Below are 26,055 nucleotides of genomic sequence, written 5' to 3' on the forward strand. Positions count from 1 at the left end.
ATATACGTAAATAGTTTAATGATGGCCATGTTCACACATCCATACCAATATTTACATCACAAATTATTGTACTTAACAACAAAATTGTGCTTTATTCATGCTACGCGATATACAAACTCAAGACTACAACTCAAATAAATTAATAAACAAAAATAAAATATGGACAGAAACCAAACAATAAACATACTACGCGTTTATAGTCTTTTACCGAAACGAAATGCCTTCACTCACGACACCTCCATTTGTACTATAACTCCTACCTATGTCTATACCCGACTATAAATATTAATCTTAACGTTTTACGCGATTCAAAACCTACCATAGGTTTATTTACAAAACGTAGGAAACATTCCGAACTCGCTCGGAACACACATCGCTGTATATGTTATGCCGTCTAACCATTAACATCCAAATTTCACGGAACACGACCCTGCGTAATAATTGTAAAATTTAATCACCAATTTACAATACACTATGTTAATTATATAAATTTATTCTATCTCAATATACGTGACTTACATATAAAAGTTTAGATAAAATCATATCGCATATAATTTCACTTATATATTTATTGGTGAGACTAGATTCGTTCTTTGACTCGAGTAGACTAGAATATAGGTGGCGGTAACAAACATTATCAAGAAATAAATTAAACATAAACAACAATGTACTCAACAAACACTACTTATAAAATTACGAGGAATGTATTCTTATATTACGTGTCATTCCTTGCGCGTACGATGGCAAGGAATCTTAGTGTTAGTTTTTGTTCACCCGAAATTTAATAATATACTTTCATATTTATTTGATTTAATAATGTCGATATAGTTTTTACTATACAACTACAATACGCCAATATGTTCATTAAAGCTAGAATTATTAACGAATATTTTTGCAAATACACAAATTCACCTAGCACATCATTCACCATTTAGTTTTATTTACAGTTTTACAAATTTTGATGCACTATGCTCCGTGGCTAATCACGTGACCTAATTAATCTACAACACTTCAGGTAAACAAAAATCAACATTGCTCATAAATAAATAAATAAAAGCGATTGGCATTTGTAAAATATTGCACAAATCTGTTATCGAATGAACGATTTGCTAACATAAGTCTTGTTAAGAAGTTAATTTAAAAATATTTATCTAACGGCGCGAGAGTTACAAACACGCGCGCGGTCCGCGTGTACTTATATATAACTTTACTCTAATTTGGAACTATTATTTTGCTATAGTGTTCGTGCCCATCGCAAATGACCACCCGAGTGCTGTCCCAGGGCTGCCATTACAGTTTATAATTTACTCGTAAATTACACAAAAATTGTCCTTACAATACAATGAAAATTCAAACAAAATACAATACTGATCATTCATTATATCACTTTAAATTGGTTATTTTATACAATGCAGGAATTTATCAAATTAAATTGTATTACATATTAGCGGCAAAGTTACTGAAATTTTCTGTACAATATATCAATACAATCGACCTATACAGATTTAGTGTCGACGATGACACATATCGGGAGCCCTGGGTCGTCGGCCGCCGCTAGAGCGTGGTCCGGTGCGAGAGGCGCGCGGGTGCGGGGGCGCTATGTGTCGGCGGCCATCATGTCGCCGGCGTCGGGCTCGTGGTCGGGCGGCGGCGACGTGGCCACCAGGGTCAGCAGCTAGGAGTCCGCCACCACCGCGTCGCGCTCCGACTTCACTTGCTGCAATATGCAAAAGCTCAAATTACTATACAAATTTTACTATGAATAAAAATTTTTTGTGAGATCGATATTTCAATTTATTATACTGCGAAATGCGAGTTCTGATTTTCCGGTAGCATCCCGATCAACAGCCTAGTTGGGACTCGGGAGCGGAACAGGCTGCAAATTGAATTAAATACCCAATGACAATTCGATACCCAATAGAGGTAGTCGAAGGTTTACAAGATTTACACCTTCGCCTATCTGTATAAGAGAAAGTGTGTTATATTCTATGGTAGGTGTGTGTACCATCGCCTTGGTGAGTACGGTGGCGTCCTTGAGGCTGAGCACCTGCAACACCTGCGTCTCGCCGCCGCCCTGCAGCATCACTCCCGCCACTCCACCGCCCATCGAGATCGCTTCCAGGCCCTCGCCGTTCTGTTCCACCTGCAACATCCCCGCCTTCAGTGGTATTTTGACGAACTTACACTAAGTGAGACAGTAAACGGTGATGTTTATCGAAATTTATTTTGTATTAATTGTTTACGCGCGAGTTTACAGCTTTTATTATTTTTCTGTTTTATGCAGGCAACTCACTTGGCAGTCTTAGTTTTACTTATTTATCAATGCCCTAATGGCCTATTGGGTGTCAGAATTACTATTATTATTATTTACGCAGGTAAAGTATACTATAACAATCTATTTGTAATAAACCATACTATTTGCTTCCATTTACTGTAATATAGAATTAAACATAGTAAAATTAACATGTAGGTGACAACCGACACAACTGAAAACAAGAAATAGTTTATTGTAAACCACAATGCATTGATCTTTTGTAAAAACTAAAATGTCTAATAATTTAAATTAAACATTATGCTTATGTTGAAGACTTCCATGTTTTACACTAAACCAACTGCAAGCATTTCCTATTTAGTAAAATTTTAAGACTATTAAAAAAAACTTAAAGAAATAACAATATAAAACTAGCAACAAAAATACAAACCTGCAAACATGCGCGCGCAGTGCGAGTGAGGCGGGACGTGCGTTGTGACAAATATGTACAAATGAAACAAGCATTTCGGTCCACATTTTATTGGCGACGGGACGCACTCAATGTGCGGACACTATACAGATTTGAACCCGCAATAATAACATGAAATATTGAGCATCAGTAAAATAGAGTGAATTTGCATTTAGAGGTATAACGAAATTTAGATTGGAAGCATTATTAAAAAGCAACTTAACTTTAATCCAAGTCATTATTTTCGTTCAGACCGACTAGAAAAAATCGTATATATCCTGATATTTAAGTTTGATTTGATAATAATTCTTTAAAATTGTTCACAATTAAGTCCGTTTACACCTATTTAAGGTTCCATAAAAAAATTACTGAGATTTGAAATCTTATTTCAGACAACCACCCTAAAGCAGCTTGGTGTTAACCGAAAATAATATAGCTCAAAAGTGGGTTCAAATACTGCTTAATAAGGCTCAAATTTGTATTTTATTTTATGTCTCAGGAAGTAACTAGAAAATTGCACACGAACTTGATAAATTATTTAAAATAATTGATCATATCTTCATTTTGGTAAAAACTAAATAAAGCGTAACATTTACAACACATTTGTCAACTTAAAAGGATAATATTAAAAATAAATTGTATTATATACATTTATTTGTGTTCTATATGTTTTGTACCACAGAATTATATGTATATTTAGAGACTAGATATTTTCATTTTAAGGATATATGCACCGTTGGAAACTAAAAATATTATACACCAATTTTGTTTTTGTTAAAAGTACGGAAAAAATTCACAAATAATATAAATGACAGTCTTTTTTAAGCAAATGTGGACCTCCCGATATTCGCAAAATTTACTTTAAATTAATAACACTAAGCTGTCAATAATTACTATTATTTTATAACAATATTAATAATGATTGTTTCCATATATTCCATAGATTAGCATTTACAATTTTTTTTTTATAAATTTATTACCCTCATTATAATATTAAACATATTATAAACAATTTTAAGTAATTCAAACATCCTGCAGTACAAAATATTTAGAACGCAACATAATACTCAAACAAAACGGGTAACATCGAATAATTTCACACTCACGCACACATACACGAGCGCGCACTCACACACACACACCACACAATATTGCACTTACACAATAATAATAAACCAAACGATAAAACGGCAACAATGTCTATGTGAAGTAACATAAAAGAAGCTTTGTGCAAATTATAACTAAAAATTAATACTTGCCGTCCGTCCGGTTGTAAACGTGAGTTTGGAGTGACTTGTGACTCTCATTAGAAATTGCAATATAAGTTTTCTATAAGAATTTTAATGATGTGTAAAGTCTACCAATCCGCACTAGACCAGTGTGATGGACTTAGGCCTAAACCATCTCACTAGTAGAGCAGATTATTTCAATGAAGTTGAAGAGTGTATAAAGAACTTGCTGTTTGAAGTGCTCACATAGGCTGCTTCATGTGGCTGACATTGTAAGATGACCCGATAAGGTTTGTTGAATAAATTAAAAGTATAGTGACCATATTTTCAACTTTTTAACCTGTGTAAGTCAGTCATTTTCAAACTCATGCCAACAACCGTGGAGGTAAATAAATACGCAAAACACATGCATTGGCAGTACTAGCTCATTAAATGCTTAACTTTGGTACAAATAATGTTGTTTAGAACAATGTATGTCAGGTTTTTACAATATAAGCTAACATCACTGATGCTAATAAAAATAACAATAGCCATTCATGATCCAGAAAAATAACAGTTAGTAAAAAAAATAATTAAATTGTTTTTTGTTTAACTCTCAGTTTCAATATTGTTATTTTGGTTTAAATTTATATTTGATTGTCTGGATCATTAATTAAAATAATTTGGATACTAAAATTTATAATATAAAATAAAAGTGCAATTACAATTTTTTAACACTTTTATGATTGAACAGTGGTTGTAATGCCTGTTAATGTAAAATATGTACACAAAATAATTTCTTTTTGCAAAACACCACTTTTCAATCAAAATAATATGAAGCAAAACACAAAATCTATGTCAAACGCCACAATAAAATAAAAAGAGAAAACATGCATAAAATCCGGAGACACGAACACTTAATAAAGCCTGATTCGTAATCAACAGTAAATGTCATGTTTCAGATAATAAAATGGCAAACGTTTTTAACATATGCTAGTAAAGCAATAAATTTTCTTCTTACACATTAGACTAACTAAGCGATGCGGTTTTCGATAACCTTTGGTCATGCACATTCGTCTTGCTTACACAAATTCGAAATATATATTCCAATTACACTTGTTTGCATCGTTTGCAAATTCTTTCCATAAATTTTATTCAGGAAAGTACTTTTATTTCCAACTCTTCATTCCAACATGAACTAAGTTGTTTTAACCCATCAGCTAATTTATAAACGATATATATCTATTAAATGTTTCTTAAACCCTACATACACGAAATCTACCTGTGCGCCAATAAGTGTGGGTTGTTTCAAATGTCTTATAAACGTGGTTTGCGAAACAAATTATTTTCGCGGATTATGTCAACGTTTTCAGTACTTTAACTGAAATGAATATAGACGAAAATGGCCAATTTGTGTAATTATAAATAAATTCCACTACTATGAAATATAAATAAATACTTGATAACAAATCTCTGGTTCACTATAACAAGGTCCTATGGTAAATTTTTACTTATGTTGCAAAATGTAGATGTAAAAATTTTATGTTAGTAAAAATCTGAATACAATAATTTATGGTTCGCCTTTATTTATAATTCGAGGTTACTGGAAATTTTCACTGAAATAGATTTAGAATCATGTGATATATACAATTCCATTTGCACATCAAATAAAACACAGAATCATGCAATAGTGAGCCAGCAAAACTCCATCCATCTGTGTGATAATTATAGGACCAGTTTCATCCTTATTTACCCCATTTGATTGTACTAAATTACCTGACAGACCAATATTATTGGAAATTATTAACGTTTTGAAACAACCAGGCTTAATTAAAATTTATCGTGCACTAGCAGATAAGTTTCGATGTAAACGCGCTACAATATCACAATATAATCACTGGCGGTATCACTGTATGGCACTAGATGAGGACTCGGGGCGCGACACATTGCCAAAATTGCAACTCTTGTTACGACCTCTCATAATTAAAAGCTTTCATGAAATTGTATACTAGCTCGATGGTAAAAAAAGATTATTAATATGTGAATGAGCGAAAATAGATTAACAATAACCTGAACAGCTAATGTGTTTTTAGTCAACTGAATGACAAGCCAGTTTGATGCTGACTGACTTAGGCGTCAAGTGTGAGTATAAAGTCATGATATACAGAACTTTTAAATAAGACTATAAATCACAGTATTGCACTCTACCCTCACATATACGAAGTCTACAAAAAATCTTTCACGTATGAAATGAATTAATTTAATTGGTAATCGCAACCCTACAGTTTTGTACTTAATAATATTTGGCAAAGTTTGCAAGGTATGTAAAGCGACTACACTCAATACTAAAAATTGCAACAAAAACACTTACAGAATTTGCGTAAATAAATAATAATAATGTAAATAATCTATCTCTATGCCTTTATTTAAGCTAAATAAATTCATACGTACGTAATAGTCTGTTCGTTTATTGTGCTAGTTTGTAGCTAACACATTTAGTCTAAGATTTATTGTCCATGTAATGGCAACCCTTATCGAGTCGTAGTTCAGTCGTTATGGAGATTGTTTGTGATGTTAATGGTGTCACGACATTCGCCAATTATTTATAAGAATATGTTTATATTATTCATCATGCTCATGGTGTAATTAGTTGGCATATCAGTCCCACTGTAACTTTAGATATTTACCTTCGAAATAATTTTCTCAACTTAACAGTATTGACCTTGTTCTGCATATGTTATTCCAGTCTGAATAAACACCAAGTAAACCTCACAAACAACCTCTATTATCGACTACGCGATGTACGCATCGTCGGGTTCGATCTTGACCCTGCTGACCTGCACGAGGGGCGCGACGCACACGCCGTCCTGCGTCTGCATGGAGGCCACCATCGACTGGTACATGGACGCTGACACTGGGACCGTTATGACGCCGGAAACGGATACGGGGTAGCCGTGCCCGTCCTCTCCGGTGAGGATGATCTGTCCGTCGTGGTTGAGCGTGGCCTCAGCGACGGCGTTCAGGTCCACGGCCACGGCGCTCTCGCCGTCCAGCCCCGCCAGCGCCGCCGCGCCGCCCTCGCCACTGTGGATCTAAACATATTCACACAGTGGCGTAATAGTGGTGTCTTTTGAACATGTTGGCGTAGGTCACCAAGTATTTAGAAGCTAATCAGATTACTGGCTAACTAAAAGTATATATTCAAAAGACGTATTTGTTAGGAAGGCCAGCCTTTTTAAAATTTAAAACCATATTACCAAGCAGTGAGCTTCAGCATCAGTGAGATTCAGGCAAACTATCCCCTTTTATTTGTATCCAAATTCCCCGTTCCAAGAAAATCAAGTCATCATCTGCTTGGCTATTGCCTCCCAATTATGTCACACGTGTTTTAACATGTCATAAGCATGTAAGACGCCTCATCGCGTTTATGATAATTGAAATTGGCATACACGTGGTCGTAGCGCGATGACTTCCTACAGTCGCTAACCCCAACATCATGTTCCCATACATTCATTGCGTTTTCTATTAACATCAACGATTGTACAAAGCCATCTTGGCTACGCCTGCAGAACACTATTCCGCGTTAATTTAACCAAGATAACATAACATTACTGTTAGGAGTTTACACTTTAATAGTGAATTAAAGGCCCCTGAGACGATACTTGTTACGTTTACTGACCACTTGCGCCGTAGTGCCGTCCGGAAGCGTGATGATCGGGTTGTTGGGGTCCACCTGGATCAGCGACACCGACCCGTCCGGGTTCGTGATGGTTTGCAGCACCGCCGGCGCGTACTGAGACATCTGACAACATAACAACCGATCATATTAATATATCAACATGGTTTCTTTTCTGTTGCGTTGATTTTTTATTGTTGATTAGTATGACAGAGGTGCCAATTTTTTTTTTTAATAAATTAATACAGCTGTCACACATAGGGTGTTGCAGAAATAGGGTATAGGTAACAACATAAAAGGCGTATGATTTGGGTTTATTAGTGAACTTAGAAGAAAATTATAATACTTTTTATTAACATCAATAATTAAGACTAGCAATCTGAAAATAATAGTAATATATTGAAATGTTTGATAGAAGGCAATAGAACTTTTAGAATATGTATTTACTAGTTTATAGCAAGAATATTATTATTTTTAAACAATATTTGATATCCAATTAGATTAAATGATGATTAAATTTACATGTTTTGGTGATGAACAAAGTTTGTAATATATAACATATATATAATTTTGTAACAAGAATTATTGTTGATATTCTGATTCCACAACACCCTGTAAAAATATTTTTTGATATTGATTTCTGACCTCATCCTCAGATACAATTTCACTGTTGGTATAGAGGAGATAGAATTCTGAATATTTTGATGCTCATAATACGCCGATTTTTTTTATGTCGACCAAAAACAGGAATGAATACAGTAATAAAATCCTTAGAGTTTCATGTTTGGTTCATCATTATAATTGATACATTTTTTGTATGTGTAAAAATCCAACACGTTAATTTGTGTGTGTGTATATGTGAATGTATGTATGTGTGTGTGTGTCGTACATCGACGTCGGCGAGCGTCATCTGGTCGATGCAGACTTGCTGCGTGGCGAGTGCGTTCTGCGGCGCCTGCGAGCGTCCGGCGCCGCCTCCCCCGCCACCCCCGCCTCCCCCGCCGCCCGACGAGTTCGAGCTCGCGTTGGGCATGCACGCCGAGATCTAACATACCGGTCCAGGCAGCGTCCACAACGACAGCGTGAATAAACACTCGTATTTTAGATTGTAGTCGCAAATGCATAACATCCACATTGTAAAGAAACGGGTGAGGAAAAACGCGAACACGTCATATTGAATTATAAAATTTCGAAATTGGCACTAATTCCGTATTACGTACCTAAAATCAACTGATTCATGTAGACGACCTTTTATATTTGGTCGATAAAGATAATCCTATCAAAGAAGCCGCCGCTCTTGAAGTCAAGGCCAGCACTCTTTAAGTCATAATATATTTCCGCGTGCCGCGTGGAGTGATGAATAAAAGCAATTCAAGAGTTTTTTACTTCCAATCAGCAAATTTTTAGTAATATCACATCACACAATGTATATGTTGTCACTATACTAAAGACTTATTTTCCTCAACTGGCAACAATTGGTCAACTTAAAAGACTAGTATCAGGAGCTGATAAAATTAAATGAATTAGTTTGATATACCCGTTCATTCCACAATAAATTTCTACATATTGGCTACTCACAGGCTGTGTGGGGGGTCCCTTCTCGTCCTCCTCCGTGAACGCCGGCAGCAGATCCTCCCTGCCATGATACTTGTAGCAGTTCACCACGATCTGTCGCAGCGCGTGTGTCCATGACATCTGAAATTGTACATCGAATGTTTAGTACGTCTCACATAATTCTCTACAATTATTGGCATAATTGTAGGAGCTAATATTATCACATGTCAGTTGAAAGACCCAATTCTAATTTAGCAGGGAGTTGAGTCAGAGTTTTAAAATGTATAACATTTTGATTGCTGAAAATTAGTATTGTTGTATTGGTCTTTTCCTACTAAATAGATGAGCCTGTCTAGGTGTATATAAATGGTAGCTAAAAGTCAGATGGTGTCCGGTTGTTATGTAATTACCTTCTGTTTCTCATCCTCGGTGCGCGCGTCCATGCGCACGTTGGCCCAGGGCAGGTCCTTGGGCCACCACGGAGGGCGCGTGGACTCGCGGCCCCAGCCCGGCTTGCCCCTCACCATGGAGTACTTGAGCATGAGCGGGATGAAGGCGCGCAGCTGAGCCTGCGTCATCTTCTCCACGGGAGTGGGGATGCCGTCGATGATGAGGGGCGGCAGCTCGAACAGCGAGGGGTCGTCCTGCGGCGGCGGCGGCGCCTGCGGGCACGCGCCCAGCCCGAACTGACGTCGTTATACAGGACGAACAACGACAACTATATCACTACCAACACCCATCAGCCACTTACATGGATTAAATTAATAAATCATTTTCATCTATATCCGTCGATCAAAACCGAAAATAAATAAGTAACATAGAGATATATATGTTCATATAAATCAAACTCTATTATGATTGGTCCGTTTTACGCGATCGGTACGGATCAAGATAATTTATTAATTTCGACAGCAATAGTTGTAAAAATACATGGTGTAATTGAATGATTTTCAACTTTACTGGATTTCTAACTCTTAATGAGCATACTGTACAGATTGTTTTATTTTTTTACATTACCAATTATGACGGCCACCTCGATAGTATGTTTCTAAAATATGTGATTTGTAGACAGTGAGTAATTAAACATTTTTTAATATATTTAATTTTACTAAGTGCTTCATTATAATATATCTGTTTGTTATATTACCACTTTTATAAGTGCAGAAACTGACGCCTCTGGCATTGTGCTGTCTTCCCAAAAAAAAAACTTTGCACTGAAACATGTGGCTGTGCCGCTATCATTCACACAGTTTCGAAACATATTTTTGCAACTATTTTTCATGAAATGCCTGATGAGATGATATAACTAAATATTGGTTTTGTTGACTACAGTTATTTTTTAATATCAAAAAAGACTTTTAACCCTTTGTTTTTGTAAAATCTAAATAACATTGTCATTATTCAAAGATGGGAATGGTTAGACTAAACATATATTTTATGGGATCTTTACAACATGCGAGCATGCTTTCAGGTTTCATATGGGTATTATACTAAAAACCAACACTAAGGGTGTAAAATAGGTATTGAAAGGTATACTGCTTAGTTCTGCTTTGGTGAGTATAAAGCCAGGTACACACTTAGCGAACGGGAGCGATTGGGTCATCGATTAGGACCGCAAATTCACTCGACTTCGGTCAATCGTTCATACATTCCGCATGTGTTCAGATTCGTTTGTTTGCTCAGAATCCATCTTAAAGTGCGTTCAAAAGCTATGGTTGGACCGTGCGTATGTTCGCCTTACACACAATATTCGCGTGTTCGTTCGGACTCGTTCGCTAGGCCCATACCTGGCATAGGGTGCGTTCAAAAACTATGTAACGTGCTATTTATGATAAATAACGTTGGTGCGTTGTATTACCTGCTGCGCGAGCGCATTCTCGAGCTCCTCCATGATCATGCAGCGCAGGTTCCTGACCACGTCCTCGAGCGGCTTGGCGCCGAACACGCGGTACGAGGTGTTGGGTTTGCCCGGCGTCGCCACCAGCACCACCGCCTGCTGGCCCACGCGAGTCGCGAACTCCTCGATCGTTTGCTGTACCACACACCCGTTGTACCATTAAATGGGGTGGTCAGGACTCGAGCATTTTAGCGATACCCTTAATAATCCCTGATCTAGTGGAGTTGAGACATAGTGATTCAGAAGGATTTTATCAAAAAACAAATAGTTTACCTTCTGATAACCTGTCAATTTGTCGACTAAATACTATCTAACAATAAAATCTGATTTATCGTCACGCCATCTTAATAATTATAATTCATCAATTTTTATGCAAATATGGTGGCAGGGAATTAAATGAAAAATACAACACATGATAATCTTAATTAGTGTATTACCCTCAATTTCCTGAGCAGTCTGTTCTGGTGCCGTTTCCTGACTGATGGATTTGTCTCGAAGGAGTGTGGCCTTTTGCGTTTCTTTGATGACGCTATGGCTGCGGCGGCCGCCATGCCTACGGGCCCTGAAGCGTTGCCAATATAAAATATCCACCGAGACTGACGTCACACGCATGTTCATTGTTTACACATTAGGTACTAACTACCAACGTATTTATGTCAAGTATTGAGAATTACTCACTAAACTCATTTACACAACTGTACAGTTGTTAGTGTGTTTACTAATGATAATATTTATTTGCACTTTACATATAATTAATTTTTGTACACAGACTTAATGCCGTAGGCATTCTCTCCCAGCCAACTTAGGGTGGCGCAATGATGAAAAAGTTAGGTGCATAAAGAAATCTATTGAATCATCAAATATATCACTGCCTATCACTATATAATTGTATCTCTCAGGAAGAGCTATCATGGTGGTTGGTGGCGTGGTTCCTGGCACAGTAGTGCGTATTAGAAGAAATAATGTACAGACCCGCAGCGGCTAACTGCTTGGTGACCTCGTCGCTCATGGCGTTCTTGATGATGTCGGCGCCGTCGTCGTAGGTGGAGCCGGTGGGCGAGGACACGCACTCGTCCTCGTCGTCGGACGCGCCGCTCAGCCCGCACCCGTCCACCTGCGACATGTCCTGCGAACACCACTGGAGATCTACTCTCTGTAGGGTTTGCGGTTGATATATTTGTAACCCGAAATTAGTGACCCATGTATTCAAGGAGTAAAACTCGCCTAGTCGCTTGCTATAGTGACTCATGAGTGTCGCGTTTCAAGATCAACCTGTATAGTATTCGAAAATGCGAGTATAATTGTGTCAACTGGCAAGGTATAACTACACGTATACTTTCTCATCAATAATCATCACCATTGATGTGTTATAAAAGATAAACCCTACCACTTCACAGAATTTACTAAAGTTTAAAATGAAACCCTGACCTGGAGTTTTATGTTATGTAAGTTCCGTTCGTTATAAGGTTATATGAGAATTCCGATTCGCAAAACTACAATAAAGACATTCTTTCAAACATATACAAAGACTAAGGTAATCTATAAAAATGAAATTTGACCTAAATTTTTTCCGACTCAACTTCCAGACAGTGTAAACAAACATTTCACTCAGATTTCAACATGAGTATCACAATACAATAATATTTCAATCAGAATCGATTTTTGTTCTACTCCGCCTCCTGGGTCTAGTGGCAACGACTATGGGCATACGCAATGAACTGGGAAGTCTTGGGTTTGATTCTCATGGCGGGAACTCAATTACTTTTGTGTGTGTTTTTAATAACATGATAAATTATTGATATAAACCGAATTTTTATTCCAATGGATGAAGAAGGAAGAAGGACTTTGCAAACTCAAGGCCTTCCCCATATAAGGAAAAAACACTAATCAGGCGGATATTACGCTTGAAATCTCTTGTGAGTTTAACTTCACGATTTATGATTTCCCGTAAAATTACGGCAAAAGTAGATGTGCTTACCTCCTCGGCCATGTCCATGGACTCGGTGCTCACTGCGGAGTTCATAATGTCGACTTGGTTGTCGCCTTCTTCCTCCAAAAGTTTCAACTTATGGACCATTGGTTTATGTCTTCGGGGCCTCTGGCCAGTATCACGCTTGCCTTGTGATACCTCTCACCACCTGGTTCAAAATCAATTTCATTTTTATATGCTCACGATTTTATTCTAACGGTAAGGCAGAGGTGTCAGATGGCTCATATCCGCCACATGAGATATGGAGTGGCCGCGACAGCGTCATTGCAAAATTTAATTTAAATATTATAATAATTATTTACATTAAAGAAAGTTATACTTGCTGAAAGTATATCGCGCAACGTTGTGTACTTTAATACAGTGTAGTAATATTAATAGACGATTTAAAAAGTCGCCTAGATAGAAAAGAAGTTCATTAGGAAAAGACGTATCTATCTGGTCGCTAGTTGTACTGGTCTTTTGCTCCTTCACATCCCGCTTAGCGTTCAATAATGTAAGAAAAAACACGCACATCGGTAGGCTGTTCTAAACATTAATATATTACCAGTGAGACAGAAAGAATTTATATCAGATATAATGATATAGCGATAAGCTCGCCGCCTATCTCGCAATAGGACGGAAATAAATCTAAACACTGCGAGTGTTACGTCTTACGACAGATATTTATAATCGATCCAATCTATCGAAGTAATTGATCAATGAAATAAAATGTATCAATTAGAATAGTTTATACAATACCGGCCCTGTATTATACAGGATGACAATGCGTTAATAACCGGAACCACATGCTCATCTTTACCTCTGCTAAGCCAAAGCTGAGCCAAAATGAACCATGAATAAAGAATAATTTCACAAAAAATATTTTTGCTGTTTAGAGGAAAAATGGCTTGTGCATGTGTATTTCTGGTTGAAAGTGTGATCTTGCCTCTGGAATTAATTATCTTAGAGTAGTAGTAACATTAGGGTGTGTAAAATGAGAATTACTTTTTATTAATATTTATTTTGTTCGAAAATTACACTTTTTTATTTTACATCTACGGCTTGAGTAACTTATTGTAAAGTGTTATTTTTAATACAATAATTGGGGTTTTATTTAGTAACGCAATATCAAATTGACCCTGTGCACATACTGCCTGCTGCTATATAAATTCTATCTGTGTATTAAAAAGTTCATTAGCCGTAAACATTAAAATGAACTTAATAATCTATTTTGTAATCAAATTCACTTATATAAAATGTGTACGCTGTAGATCATTTTTAACAACCATAATAAAAGGAAACTGTCCTGAAATATGTTTATTATTATACTTTAACTGGTCATCATTGTGCTTCATTCTAAATGTGACTTCATATAAATAAAACTTAATATGGCACATAAACAATTGATTTATAATTTAATTATGTTATGCATAAATGTGATCATTAGTTTCTCTTCACTAATTTCTAAAATGATAGATGTATTATTGCAATTTTCAAAGCACTGAATAGTACTGCACTACAATTCTCATTGCGATATTAGATTATTTATATTTAGTAATTTAAAAACATTGTGAAATTATAGATAACATCTTCATAACTAAAGTTGGCCTAATGTTTAATACACCAGCATTAGTTGGGCTTATATTTACTCTTTTTAAGTAAATTAATATAAATATTTTTAATTTAACAACTTTAAGCCTTAATAAATTTACTTGAAGCTAAATTACACCATTATGCTTTTATAAACAAAAACAATAACACTAAAAAGTCACACACCATGATGTAATATCACAACACCAACTATGATTCAGAAATGACACCATTTCTCCATAAACTTATTAAAATATGAATTAACATTTGGCTTAGATTCATAAAAATAATTATAAAACACAAATCATGTTCTGTCAACCGTGACAAGTTATGGGCATTGTCCAAGGGGTTGCTTTTAAAAAAGGGTGAATATTATTACCGTAAAACAAAAAAGTTACCCCAGCCTAATCCATAAAGTATTCACAGTGTCAGTTTAATGCATACATGTCAGTTTATAGAGATCAATATTTATACTTCAAGCAGTAAATAAAAGTAGACATTGACCTAGTTTTAAATAAAATACATTTATAGATGAATAAGCACTTTCTGATTTATTCATTGCACTGTAAGATGGTTTAATGATTGTTTGAAGACAAAGAAGGATGTAACAAATAAACTAATAATTAATTAGAAATTTGTAAAAAAAAATTGGGTCTCTAATGAAAAGCCTAACTCTCTGTGCCTATTAATTTTGGGAATATTTTTGAGTTACTTTCAGACATGAAGATGGAGATACAACAGAACAAATAAAAATCAATACTCATTCCAAATGTCACTAGATTTGACCTACTGCAGAACTTTTAAGTTCTAACATCTAATATGCATGATATAAAATAAATAATAATACAATGAAAATGCTCATTTGCTTAAATTCTTTTAATGAAACTTAATGGTAGAAACATTACCTAGGTATTATACTGAATAGATTTTCTTCACACAGTAAAACTCAAACAATTTCTGAAACTAAGAGTATTGGTGGCTGCCGAAAAACCGTATTGTTGGTCGGCAACTTCAGCACCCCAAAGTATTCGTCTAGTAGGCACAAAAGGCACAAAATGTCCTACTGTTCTATTGTGTAGAGGGCTAGCTGAGAAAAATCAATACTCGTGCTACCCACACAGTCAAATGATTGCCTACATTAAATAGAGACAAGAAAAGTCCTAGCAATGTGGAGTCATCGTTTTTGACTACAATGGAATGTTTTCAGCTCCCGCAATATGCATCAGCCGGTAGTTCCATGTCTCGGTTTCGATGCATTTTGTGATTTCAGTCCGTACACCATAATGACGGCCGCGTAAATGACGCATACGATGTATGTTTTGTTTGCGCGGTGCATGGTGGGCCGCGACGGGTCAATTTCGAAGACGCATGACGCGAACTCTTTGCGGCGGCGTAAAGGATAAGCCCAAATGAATGGCCATCATGAAGGGGAGTCGCGCGTTCGAGCAGGCCCAGACAGAATAGAAAGACTACGGCTGCGTACGCACCTGCGTGATTTGAAACACATTTTGTGATCCAATTTGAAGTTCTGCAGCCTCGCTGTGATGTAACTCGTTCAAAACTGCACTTTTAACGACTTTAACACTCAGCTGGACACTTAATTCACAAATTTTACGGAGTGCACGAGAGACCCCGAAAAATCCAAATCCTCCATTGGTATCGATCGGTGGCCGCGGTATGTAGACCGTGTAAACTTCATATCTTTGGGTAGCCATTTTGTACGAGTCTGCGCGGTGTGGTTTTCGCATGGGGAGGGAAATCGCCCCTCAACCCGAGAGGGGGACAGCGAAATATGATTTGGTGAGTGAATTAACACGCATTTAGAGGTAAATACTCACCGGTTTTGCAGAAAAATATTAGTATTAATTAGTTCTTACGCCCTTAGATGCTGGACGTTCAGGAAAATTCCAAGTTTATTTTCGAAATTGATCAATTCACGTCATAATGTTGCGCCATCTAGCAAGTTTTTCACAAACCAAGTTTGACATTTTATAATCAATGTAAATAAACTGTCCCGTTTTTGCGCTAAGAGGTTGGTTTTTCACGTAAATTGAGGATTTATAATATTACGCAACGTGCTTTGTTATTTGTCGACCACAATTAAAGTTTGTAAGTGTTTTTAGTATATATAATACTTACCTACTTATAGTGTGAACAGTTGCTATTGATCCATTATCTTTATGTTGGACCATGGGGGTTGTAGGAGGGGCCTAAAAAAGGGCGTAGTTTATAAAAATAAATGGGAGAAGTGGTAAAAGTGAGCAAGAAAATATATAAAGTAAAGATTACAAAAAGGTATGTAAAATATGATGCACGCTCCTCTTAGACAGTGTCTGAAATAATCACAAATATTTGTGATGGTATAATAGTACTTACCATAAAATTACCAAACAACAAACATCTTATATTGTTATGGGTTATAAAATCTTCACCAATATACATATGTAGATTAGGTACTCTGTTTATTTTTTGTATTTTAGTATGGCAGTGGCTAGTCCCTTCACAGCTGGCCTATCTAGACATCAAGATGTCACAATATTATCGATTTTCGCTAATTTGCACATATCAATAGAAAACACAGAAATGTATGTTGTAAACCAATTTATATGTAGGTATCAATATTTGAATCAGCTGAATCACTCTTACTCAATCATTTTAATCTATTGGTTTTTGTCTGTAATAGTTGTCATATAAAATACAATTTATGGCCTAATAGATTTTATCAAGTAGCTTATAGATTTGATAGTTAGGGGTACATATATTTTTGGTAAATAATAAAAGTTACCAAGGTGTCTATCTGATTCTATCATTCATTTACATGTACAATTTTTTCGGGAAGATCCACTTGCATCCAATTCCACTTACATGGCATAATGTAAGTCCAGACTATTTCCTTTATAGATAAGGTATATTGCAGTAGCAAGATCAGTTTGCATAATTTATCTTTGTCCCAACATAATGTTAGCTTAAATCAGGCACCAAAAATAATACCAGCCCTGTATTATATAGTCTACAGTGCATACTGCAGAGTATGGCCTTTTAAGCCTAAGTTGACACTGGCATAATGGACGTTGGCAGACTTCACATACCTGCAATGTAATTTTTTTAGAAAATTCTAAGATATGTAGGTGTGCACACAATATTTTTTTACTGTAAAATCACAAAATCTGAACTAAGTGTATTTTTCAATGTGAAGCTTATAGTAATATTGATTTTATGAATCTATTAATTTAATATGGCAAGACAAGGTTATGTATTTTTGTTGACATTATTTTTGTTTGGGTATAATGTCTCATTGTCTTCAAAAGACCAAACTTTTCCTAATACTTTATATATATATACTAGCTTTTGCTCGTGGCTTCGCCCACGTGAAGGAGTTTTCCGGGATAAAGGTCCCACTATATATTTTCCCGGGATAGTAGCCTATAACCTTCCCAGGGTCTTATACTATCTCCATACCAATAAAGCTATCCTTTTTTTTACTTTTTATAGTTTAACATTTTGCAACACAAACATTGAAATGAAAGTTGTGCAATAATCAATGCTGCAACAATCTGATGGCCTTACAGGATTCATTTTTAGTAAAGTATCCTTTAATAGTAACAGAAATATCTATCGTGCTAACCTCAAAATCAATAAGTTTTTTACTTTACTATATTAAAGTAATCTATTGTAATGTTAGTAAACATTTGAAATTACCAATCAATATTGTGAGGAAATAAAATAAATAAAATGTTATTACATAGATTTGTGGGGTAGAATAAAACCTATTCATACAGTCATTATTGTTTAATAATATTGCATGATCTTACATCTAATTAGTAACTAAATGACATAGGACTTAAAAATAAATGACTAAATCATCAAATTATAAAAAATATCTCTTTAACAAAGAAATCACATTGTTGAAGCAGTTATAACTTCTGTCACATTGATATTATCGTGGTCTCTTGTATTCACCAGATTCTTCAGATGATCCTGAAAATATTGAAAGTTAAGATTACAATTAAAATAATATGTATTAAGTGGAATTTTTAAGATTTTAAGCATTAATAATTGTCACTGGATGTTGTTGGTGTCTTCTTTTTTAGTTCAATTTGAGTCGAAAGTTATTTTAATAATCTTATGTCAATATTTTAACTCTGACCCACTTGACATTGATAAAATCACTGATGGAACGGTGGAGCCATTTTGAAAAGAAGAAGGCTTTGGAAGAACATATTAAAATTAAGTCAATGCCTATCAGTTACCTTATTGGAAATAATACAAGAAATAAATTCAATATTAAAGAAAGACAAAGGGATTTAGGAAGATATATGGATAAAATTTAAAAAATATAGCATGATTGTGATAGGGAGATGGGATTTGTTGCTAGCCAAAATGGTCCGGCTGCGTCCGATAGTAAGTGGAGTGGGTGCATATGACGTCGGCTGACGAGAGATTATCCCTCGCCAGTCGGCAAAATTATGCTGGCTTTTTTGAAACATATGTTTACCCGAAGACCGGTGACACAGCCGCCCTCTCCAGCCAGGTTCGCAGACGCAGCCGCCCGCCACGCACTTGCCGTGGCGACACCCGCGCGAGCAGTCCCCGGCGCGGCGCCCCACCTCGCAGTGGTTACCGCCCAGCCCTGCCGGGCAGCGGCACTTGTTCACACCCTTGCAACGACCGCCGTTGAGGCACGGGATCACGCATTTTGCTGCCGAAATATCAGTGGGATTAAGGGAATGCAGTAAAACGCTGTTTAGCAAGAACGTTTATTAAAATAGTATTCAGACTGTCTTTTTGTTACCATCAGGTGGAAGTGCTCATCGTTATTTAGCTCTTATTGAAAAAAATGCGTATTTTGGTAAATCAATCATTATAACAGTACAAATAATTTGGTGCTACTTACAAAATTCACATCTCCGACCGTAATACCCTTTGGAACACTCGCACGTGTCCTTTTGTATGCATTTACCGCCATTCAAACATTTCTGCGAACATATGCCTGTAACAACGTACTCAAAGTCATTGATATACTGAAGAATGGATTCAGAAATGTATCTAAAGCGTGGATTTTTACATTTGTTGGTTGAGTTCAATATAACAAAAAGGGTAATTGAGTCCACAAGGTTGGTGGTGCAGGCCACTTTTTGGACGTTCTGAATTTGATGTTCTTTTTTTAATTACAGAACGCGACAAGATGTGGCGTCCGCCATTGCGTGCGCCGGTGCGGTGGACACACTCCAGTAGCAGCAGCAGGCCGTATTGGAAAAAGAACCCACATGTAAGTGCTCCATTATATTTATGAAGACTCAATAGGCTTTTGTGTGATTAGTCTGCTCTCTACCATGACCCAAAAATGCTAAGCGGTGTTTTGCTGACCGTTTTTTTTGCCATATCACCACCTCAATCTTATAGATTTGGTTAAGTAATATACAAGGAAATTATCTATCAGCATCCTTAATTCCTATTTCTCCTGAGAGGGTAGTACTCTCGTATGGGAACTAAAAAAATATTTTTATCTATTTAGCGAGTATACGAATGAACTGCTCTAAACAATAACAATACATCAATAGTATTTTTTTCACTGTGTCATGCAACTGTAGTTTATACTTTAAACTGATTTTGAAAAGAGCAACACCTTCTAATTTTAAGTTTAATATCCTCTTTCTTTTCTGGTAAGAACTGATTGCCGAACTGATGGTAAAGTTAATAATAATAATATCAGCCCTGTATTATATACTTGCCCACTGCTGAGCACGGGCCTCCTCTACTACTGAGAGGGATTAGGCCTTAGTCCACCACGCTGGCCTAGTGCGGGTTGGTAGACTTCACACACTTTCGAAATTCCTATAGAGAACTTCTCGGATGTGCAGGTTTCCTCACGATGTGTTCCTTCACCGTTAAAGCGAACGATAAATTCACAAAGAATACACACATGATTTTTTAGAAAAGTCAGAGGTGTGTGCCCTTGGGATTTGAACCTGCGGACATTCGTCTCGGCAGTCCGTTCCACACCCAACTAGGCTATCGCCGCTCAAAAAGTTAAGCTCGTAAAGTTAATATTGACGGAATATAATAATATATAAAATTTATAAGTTCAAATAAATAATTTCATTTCATACTTCCAGAACATCTACATCTACATATTTTGACTAAGATAATTTGAATTCCGCAGTTAGATAAAATAATCCGCGTGGATCATGCAGGAGAGCTGGGGGCTGATCGCATCTACGCGGGACAGATGGCGGTGCTGGGCCGGACCGCCGAGGGCCCGCTCATACAGCACATGTGGGACCAGGAGAAGAAGCATCGCGAGAAGTTTGAGGAGCTCATCAACGAGTACAGAGTGAGGCCGACTGTGCTGACGCCGATATGGAATGTGGCCGGGTTTATGCTGGGAGCTGGTGAGTGGCAGTTGCTAGATTTTTTGATTTGCTATATTATGTGTGAGGGAGATAAAAATTTGGAAATATAAATGAGCCTGCTTCATCAAATTAATTGGACTAAAGAAGATAAATTAATTGTGGTGTTATCCGAAAGACAACGTATAACAGACAGTCTGAACTGTACTTAAGACGATAATATCCCTAAAATAAAACCCCACATTTGTTTCTGTTGCGTCTATGAGTAGCTAGGGGGAGGGGGGCTGCCTGTTTTTGCTCTCGCTCAGTGTCTAGAGGCAGCAGCAACCCACGCTACGTACTGTGTACACAGTAATGTAAAGCAAATACAATTTATATTTGTCGAATGATGCCACTTTTTGTCTTTTACATTGAACTGGTGATTCTGCGCAGTACGGAAAAGCGACCAAAAATAAGTAGCAAAGATCACAAAATAATTGTGCAGATTTTGTTTGTTCTTGTCAATGGAATCCATAATAATAACCACAATACAATTTCAGGCACAGCACTTCTTGGAAAAGAGGCAGCCATGGCGTGCACAGTGGCAGTGGAGACCGTCATAGTGGACCACTATAACGACCAACTCCGGACTCTCATGGAAGATCCTCACATCGACAAGGAGATCCTGGAGACCATCACCAAGTTCCGTGATGAAGAACAGGAGCATCATGACACGGGTATCGACCACGGGGCGGAACAGGCGCCCTTCTACAAGGCCCTGACTGAGGTTATCAAGGCGGGTTGCAAGGCGGCCATCGCGATATCCAAAAAGGTTTAGATTAAGTACGGAAGTGCCTCACATAGACTATAAAAAGGTTAAAAAGTGTTTTTGCTTTCCTTTTGATATGACGTGGTTAGATAATAAAATAATTAAATTATACTGCGTTTTATTGTTCTCAGAGGATATATCGATTGAATCATATTCGAGTGTTATTTACTTGTGATGAAACATTGACGTATTGTCGAGGTACTCGCGGCTAAGTCCAAAGTTTAGTTTTTTGCAAATATCTCGTTTTTTGTGCGTTAAGATTTTTTGTTTTTATAAAATATTTTGGTCATGGAACATTTAATTCTGTTTCATTTTTGTTTTGACAATTAAAATAGATTTTCATTAATTTTTTTATCGTTAACCTCTTCCCGATCAAACGCCTATAAGCATTCGTTCCGTACTACAACAGAGGCGATCATTGCGAACTATTTTTTTAGGTCTATAATAAAGTCATAGTCTGAATCAGTTTCGCATCGTTTTCCTCATTGCTGAGGGTCGTGATCTCCTGAACATGGAGTAATATTCCTATCCTTGGCATTGTGAAGCCCAATACGCAGTTTGGAGTTAAGCGTAGAGTGGATTTGGTCCGACTATTATAAGGGATTACGATCTTTTGGATATTTGCAAAGAAAGTAGTCTAGTAAGTAAGTAGTCGTCTCGTAAGTAGTCAAGTAGTCTATTTACCTCCCTCACAATTCCTCCCCTGATACCCTGGGGGGCAGGAGCAAACTCCAGGGGCAGTGCAGTTTCCCCCATTCATGCACTGCGGGTAACAGAGCGCGGTCCTGCAGTGCTGTCCCATGTATCCTTCGGGACACTGGCATATCTTCTCGTCATTGCACCAGCCTTGGTTAGCACATTTCTTGTCGCATTCTGGATCCGGTCCTAGGGAATAGAAATATAACCAAATATTACTAGATTAGTAGGTATTTCTCAAATAAATATACATCACGATAAAGTTATTACTAATATTTCTCTCTCATCTGTTTTTTTTGTTTGTGTTAATAAATTAATTGTATATAAATATTATTTGACTAGTATTATATTATATATAGTAGTAATAGTATATTTACCTTCGGCTCTGCTCGCGTGAAAAAGTTATTCAGGGATAAATGTTTTCCCGCGATAAAAGTAGTGTATAGCACTCAGGGGTAATTAATCTATTAGAGAAAATAATTTAAAATCGGTTTAGTTCCTGAGATTAGCGCGTTTAAAGAACAAGCTTCAGCTTTATTTATTAGGATAGGTAGAAAGATCTTTATTAAGACAAACAAAAAATGCAGATGAAACAGAATATTTTGTAAAAACTATTTCATTCATCTATTTTGAGAAATACTCAGATAATGTGCGAAATTTACTGGCTTTTATAATGTATGTGCAATTTCAACTTATTAGTTAGAATATTAAAATAAGTATATACTCGATAAATTGGTGTACCCACGTAGCTTTTAATTATCGACTCTGATTATTTATGAAGTGGGTATACATAAATTCTGCCATAATGATTTTGAGGGGCTTTAAATTAGCGTGCTTACCATAGTACCTACCTCTATAATCCTTATAATATAAACAATATTTAAATATTATAAACAATTATTATATCTTAGTTAAAATTATTTTTAAAAAATAATAGAGTTCTACTTTTTCAGAATAGTTACACAATCATAAGTGGGTATTTGTTTACGCGAATATTAGACATTAAAGTTAAACTACTTTTCGGATTTTATCGTGGATTTAATATTTTAGTTGTCTCCCGACGTTTCGAAGACTGCAGCCTTCGTGGTCACGGGGAGTCCCCCCCAAAAATAGTTTAATTTAAAAAAAAATAATAATGTATTTCAACTATTACCTACAGATTGTTTTCAACAAAACATTTTATTTAACTAGTAGGTAGAATACTATTCCACATAAACTACTAAATGCATATACTTTTTAGTTTAATTTCATAGTTTATGATGACATATTATAACATCATTTTATTAAATCGAAAAAAATATTGTTGGATTGTGTAACCACTCGTAAAAAGCAAGTAATTAATGTTAAAGCAAGCGTGTGGTACAAACCTAAAAGTGTAAATGCTGTGAGCAGAGGCACCGCGAATTCAGCCAAACAGCATACTCGGCGAAAAAGGCACCCGGAAAATAACGCATTCATGTTAATATGGCCTGGAGTATTTCAGGCTAGCACACTATTATTTATTAGTATAGAGGAGCAACGCAGTATAGGAAATTATGGATTTAAGAGTGCTTGTCCTTGTAGTGAGTGGACACGCGCCCTTATAGGGAGAACTACGCAGTTATTGACATCCTCATAACTCATACGCAGTAATTCCTCGAAGTTTATCTACAATCTTTAATATATTATATAAGGGAATTGTCTTAATTTTATTGCGAGGGCCATAAGAACGCAATACATTTTCTTTGCTTATAAAACACTTCCTTATTTATAGGTTTCGATTTTTATTCAATTGCTTTCAATACCAAACAGTACAGCGTAGTAAGCAATAATAGTAAAAAAAACGAGTTTCTTTAAATATTAAACATCTAAATGACCAATTGTTCGACGTACGAGAGCTAATATAATCCATCGTAAATCCATAAACAAAACTGTAATAGAATGTCAATCACTGTATTGTTCTGCAATAACACAATGGCGCGGGTGGTTGGCGCCAATCTGAAGACTTCGCTCGCTGGGGACTACCTAAACGAGTATTAGTAGCGTAAGCAAAACATCAGCTGGAAATAGAAATGCAATGTTTAGTGCTCCTGTGACGCCAGAGCTGTTCTCTTTTCGAATTAATAAAGCTTTCATCGTGAATATCAATGGATGAATGTGGGTATTGTTAAACGTTTTATAGTATCGTAAAAGCGTAACGCCTGTGTTTTTGATGTTGTTCGGCGATGTATAACACTGCTTGTACAGAATATGTTTGTCTGGGGGACACAGTCTTCGCTTTCATTGTAAAACAACGTCAAAATCACCGGCGTACAAGGGTTAAAAATGCGTTGGCGATACAATACCTGTCCTTTCTAAATACACACCTCTCTGTGCGCATTCCTTCTTTAGACGTAACCTTAATGGGGTACCTTTTAACGGCATCCCTCGACCGTTTTTAAGTACAAGACCAATCTCAAAGGTCGCCACGCCGCTGCTGTTGCCCACGCATGGCAAGTTTATACTGAACTCTGTGAACAAACTGCGCGTCTAAAAAACATTCATTTCATTTCGGGTATTTACGACCCGTCACTAAGATCATTATCACAGTCCATAAACATTCGTTATACCAAGATTCACATCCAAAGTCAGTTCATTATTGTAAACAAAAGCATATATCCAATCTGTATATTTTTTTTGTAGAATAGTTCGGCAATCGAGCAAGAGAGACCTGATATTAAGTGTTACCCAGTCTCCACCTTCAAACATCCACAATACCAATAGATTCTGGATATATTGCCGGCTTTAATAGAAACAAATAGGAGGTAACTGAGGCGTTAAGGGCCTAAGGCCTCCATAATAATTCATATAAAGAAATCACTCAAAAACCTTACCTTTAGCAGTTTTGGGCACCCTTCCATGCGGCTTTATAGATAGAAACGGCGGATTCAATACTTTAGGGTCTGACGACGTTAGCGTATCGAAATCGTAATAGTACCGTTTCTTAGACCTCCACGTGAAGTTCACGTATCCCACCTCTGAGGGTATGAGCGGCAGTTTGTTAGAGAAGTTCGGATCCAACACGTATGGTGACACGTGGCCATTTACGATAGCGAATATCCGCATCGATATACCTGGAAGATGAAACAGAGGTTACCAGTCTAACTGTACGGTATGTAATTTAAACTGAGAAAATAATATGTACTGGTGATTTTTATCCTTCTGAGTCAAATGAGAGATGATGTCGGTGATTGTTGGGGGGCGAGGTCCGCTATCCGATAGCATAATGGTGGTAAGAGTTGTGCGGCACAACAGGATACGTAGGGAGGGGGTTTGGGGAGGAAAGGACATGGGAAGGTGAGCCCTTTTTAGGATGGTTGGATGGGAGAAGGAAGGGAAATGGTCGCGAACCTTAATAAGCCTCAATGCCAATATATACAACCAAGATCCAAGAGCTATTCACACTGAACTGTGTACCTAGGTCCGCGGCAAATGTCCTCCAATGCATGGGCGTCCATTCGGTGCGGAGACCGAGCGCACAAGCATTGCTCCAGGGCTGTATATTGGTGTTGGGTTTTTTATGGCCGAATGGGCATATACAGACATGACCTTCGAGAAATGCATCTTGT

The 26,055-nt window shown here is 36.7% G+C and overlaps 3 protein-coding genes across 17 annotated transcripts in view; 1 reads left to right on the forward strand and 2 right to left on the reverse strand.

Moving 5' to 3' along the window:
* On the reverse strand, positions 1–17,106 carry LOC115448809 (DNA-binding protein Ewg). Of its 9 annotated transcripts, XM_037442917.1 has the most exons (12): positions 16,991–17,106; positions 16,754–16,824; positions 13,034–13,193; positions 12,028–12,193; positions 11,493–11,617; positions 11,017–11,190; positions 9,569–9,844; positions 9,183–9,299; positions 7,608–7,730; positions 6,766–7,020; positions 2,006–2,143; positions 1–1,717 (listed from the first exon to the last, which is right to left on the reverse strand). In XM_037442917.1, the coding sequence occupies exons 3-12, from the start codon at positions 13,130–13,132 to the stop codon at positions 1,676–1,678; spliced, it is 1,515 nt and encodes a 504-aa protein (XP_037298814.1). In that variant the 5' UTR covers positions 13,133–13,193; positions 16,754–16,824; positions 16,991–17,106; the 3' UTR covers positions 1–1,675. The 9 variants fall into 9 exon arrangements, with proteins under 9 accessions (XP_037298814.1, XP_037298818.1, XP_037298813.1 ...); XM_037442921.1 differs by lacking the exons at positions 16,754–16,824; positions 16,991–17,106 and adding an exon at positions 16,453–16,582 and having other exon boundaries at positions 12,028–12,181; XM_037442916.1 differs by lacking the exons at positions 16,754–16,824; positions 16,991–17,106 and adding an exon at positions 16,453–16,582.
* On the forward strand, positions 16,422–21,881 carry LOC115448859 (5-demethoxyubiquinone hydroxylase, mitochondrial). Of its 3 annotated transcripts, none has more exons than XM_037442927.1 (4): positions 16,422–16,440; positions 19,789–19,883; positions 20,778–21,006; positions 21,504–21,881. In XM_037442927.1, exons 2-4 carry the CDS (start codon positions 19,800–19,802, stop codon positions 21,779–21,781), a joined length of 591 nt encoding a protein of 196 aa, XP_037298824.1. In that variant the 5' UTR covers positions 16,422–16,440; positions 19,789–19,799; the 3' UTR covers positions 21,782–21,881. The 3 variants fall into 3 exon arrangements, with proteins under 3 accessions (XP_037298824.1, XP_030032328.1, XP_030032302.1); XM_030176468.2 differs by lacking the exon at positions 16,422–16,440 and adding an exon at positions 16,474–16,646; XM_030176442.2 differs by lacking the exon at positions 16,422–16,440 and adding an exon at positions 16,592–16,723.
* The window catches only part of LOC115448851 (protein shifted), a 13,859-nt gene continuing 6,192 nt past the window's right edge, over positions 18,389–26,055 (reverse strand). For 2 of the 5 annotated variants that reach the window (XM_037442923.1, XM_030176430.2), the window contains exons 3-9: positions 25,321–25,560; positions 24,793–24,957; positions 23,836–23,850; positions 22,457–22,657; positions 19,509–19,604; positions 19,110–19,313; positions 18,389–18,592 (exon numbers count right to left, since the gene is read on the reverse strand). In XM_037442923.1, the coding sequence (XP_037298820.1) occupies positions 18,552–18,592; positions 19,110–19,313; positions 19,509–19,604; positions 22,457–22,657; positions 23,836–23,850; positions 24,793–24,957; positions 25,321–25,560 (962 nt within the window). In that variant the 3' untranslated portion in view covers positions 18,389–18,551. The remainder of the gene's footprint in view (positions 18,593–19,109; positions 19,314–19,508; positions 19,605–22,456; positions 22,658–23,835; positions 23,851–24,792; positions 24,958–25,320; positions 25,561–26,055) is intronic. The other 3 variants (XM_037442925.1, XM_037442926.1, XM_037442924.1) reach the window with 3 other exon arrangements.

The sequence above is a fragment of the Manduca sexta genome, chromosome 25 (assembly GCF_014839805.1).
Source record: "Manduca sexta isolate Smith_Timp_Sample1 chromosome 25, JHU_Msex_v1.0, whole genome shotgun sequence".
Lineage (NCBI taxonomy): Eukaryota > Metazoa > Arthropoda > Insecta > Lepidoptera > Sphingidae > Manduca > Manduca sexta.

Bases quoted from the DNA above. Each gene is read 5' to 3' on its own strand.
- LOC115448809 (XM_037442917.1), bottom strand. From the start codon at position 13,132: ATGGTCCATAAGTTGAAACTTTTGGAGGAAGAAGGCGACAACCAAGTC. The intron at 11,191-11,492 runs GTAATACACTAA...TGTGTGGTACAG, and splicing joins GACTGCTCAGGAAATTGAGG to CAAACGATCGAGGAGTTCGC. The intron at 2,144-6,765 runs GTCAGCAGGGTC...GGGATGTTGCAG, and splicing joins GCGTCGCGCCCCTCGTGCAG to GTGGAACAGAACGGCGAGGG.
- LOC115448859 (XM_037442927.1), top strand. From the start codon at position 19,800: ATGTGGCGTCCGCCATTGCGTGCGCCGGTGCGGTGGACACACTCCAGT. The intron at 19,884-20,777 runs GTAAGTGCTCCA...TGAATTCCGCAG, and splicing joins ATTGGAAAAAGAACCCACAT to TTAGATAAAATAATCCGCGT. The intron at 21,007-21,503 runs GTGAGTGGCAGT...ATACAATTTCAG, and splicing joins CGGGTTTATGCTGGGAGCTG to GCACAGCACTTCTTGGAAAA.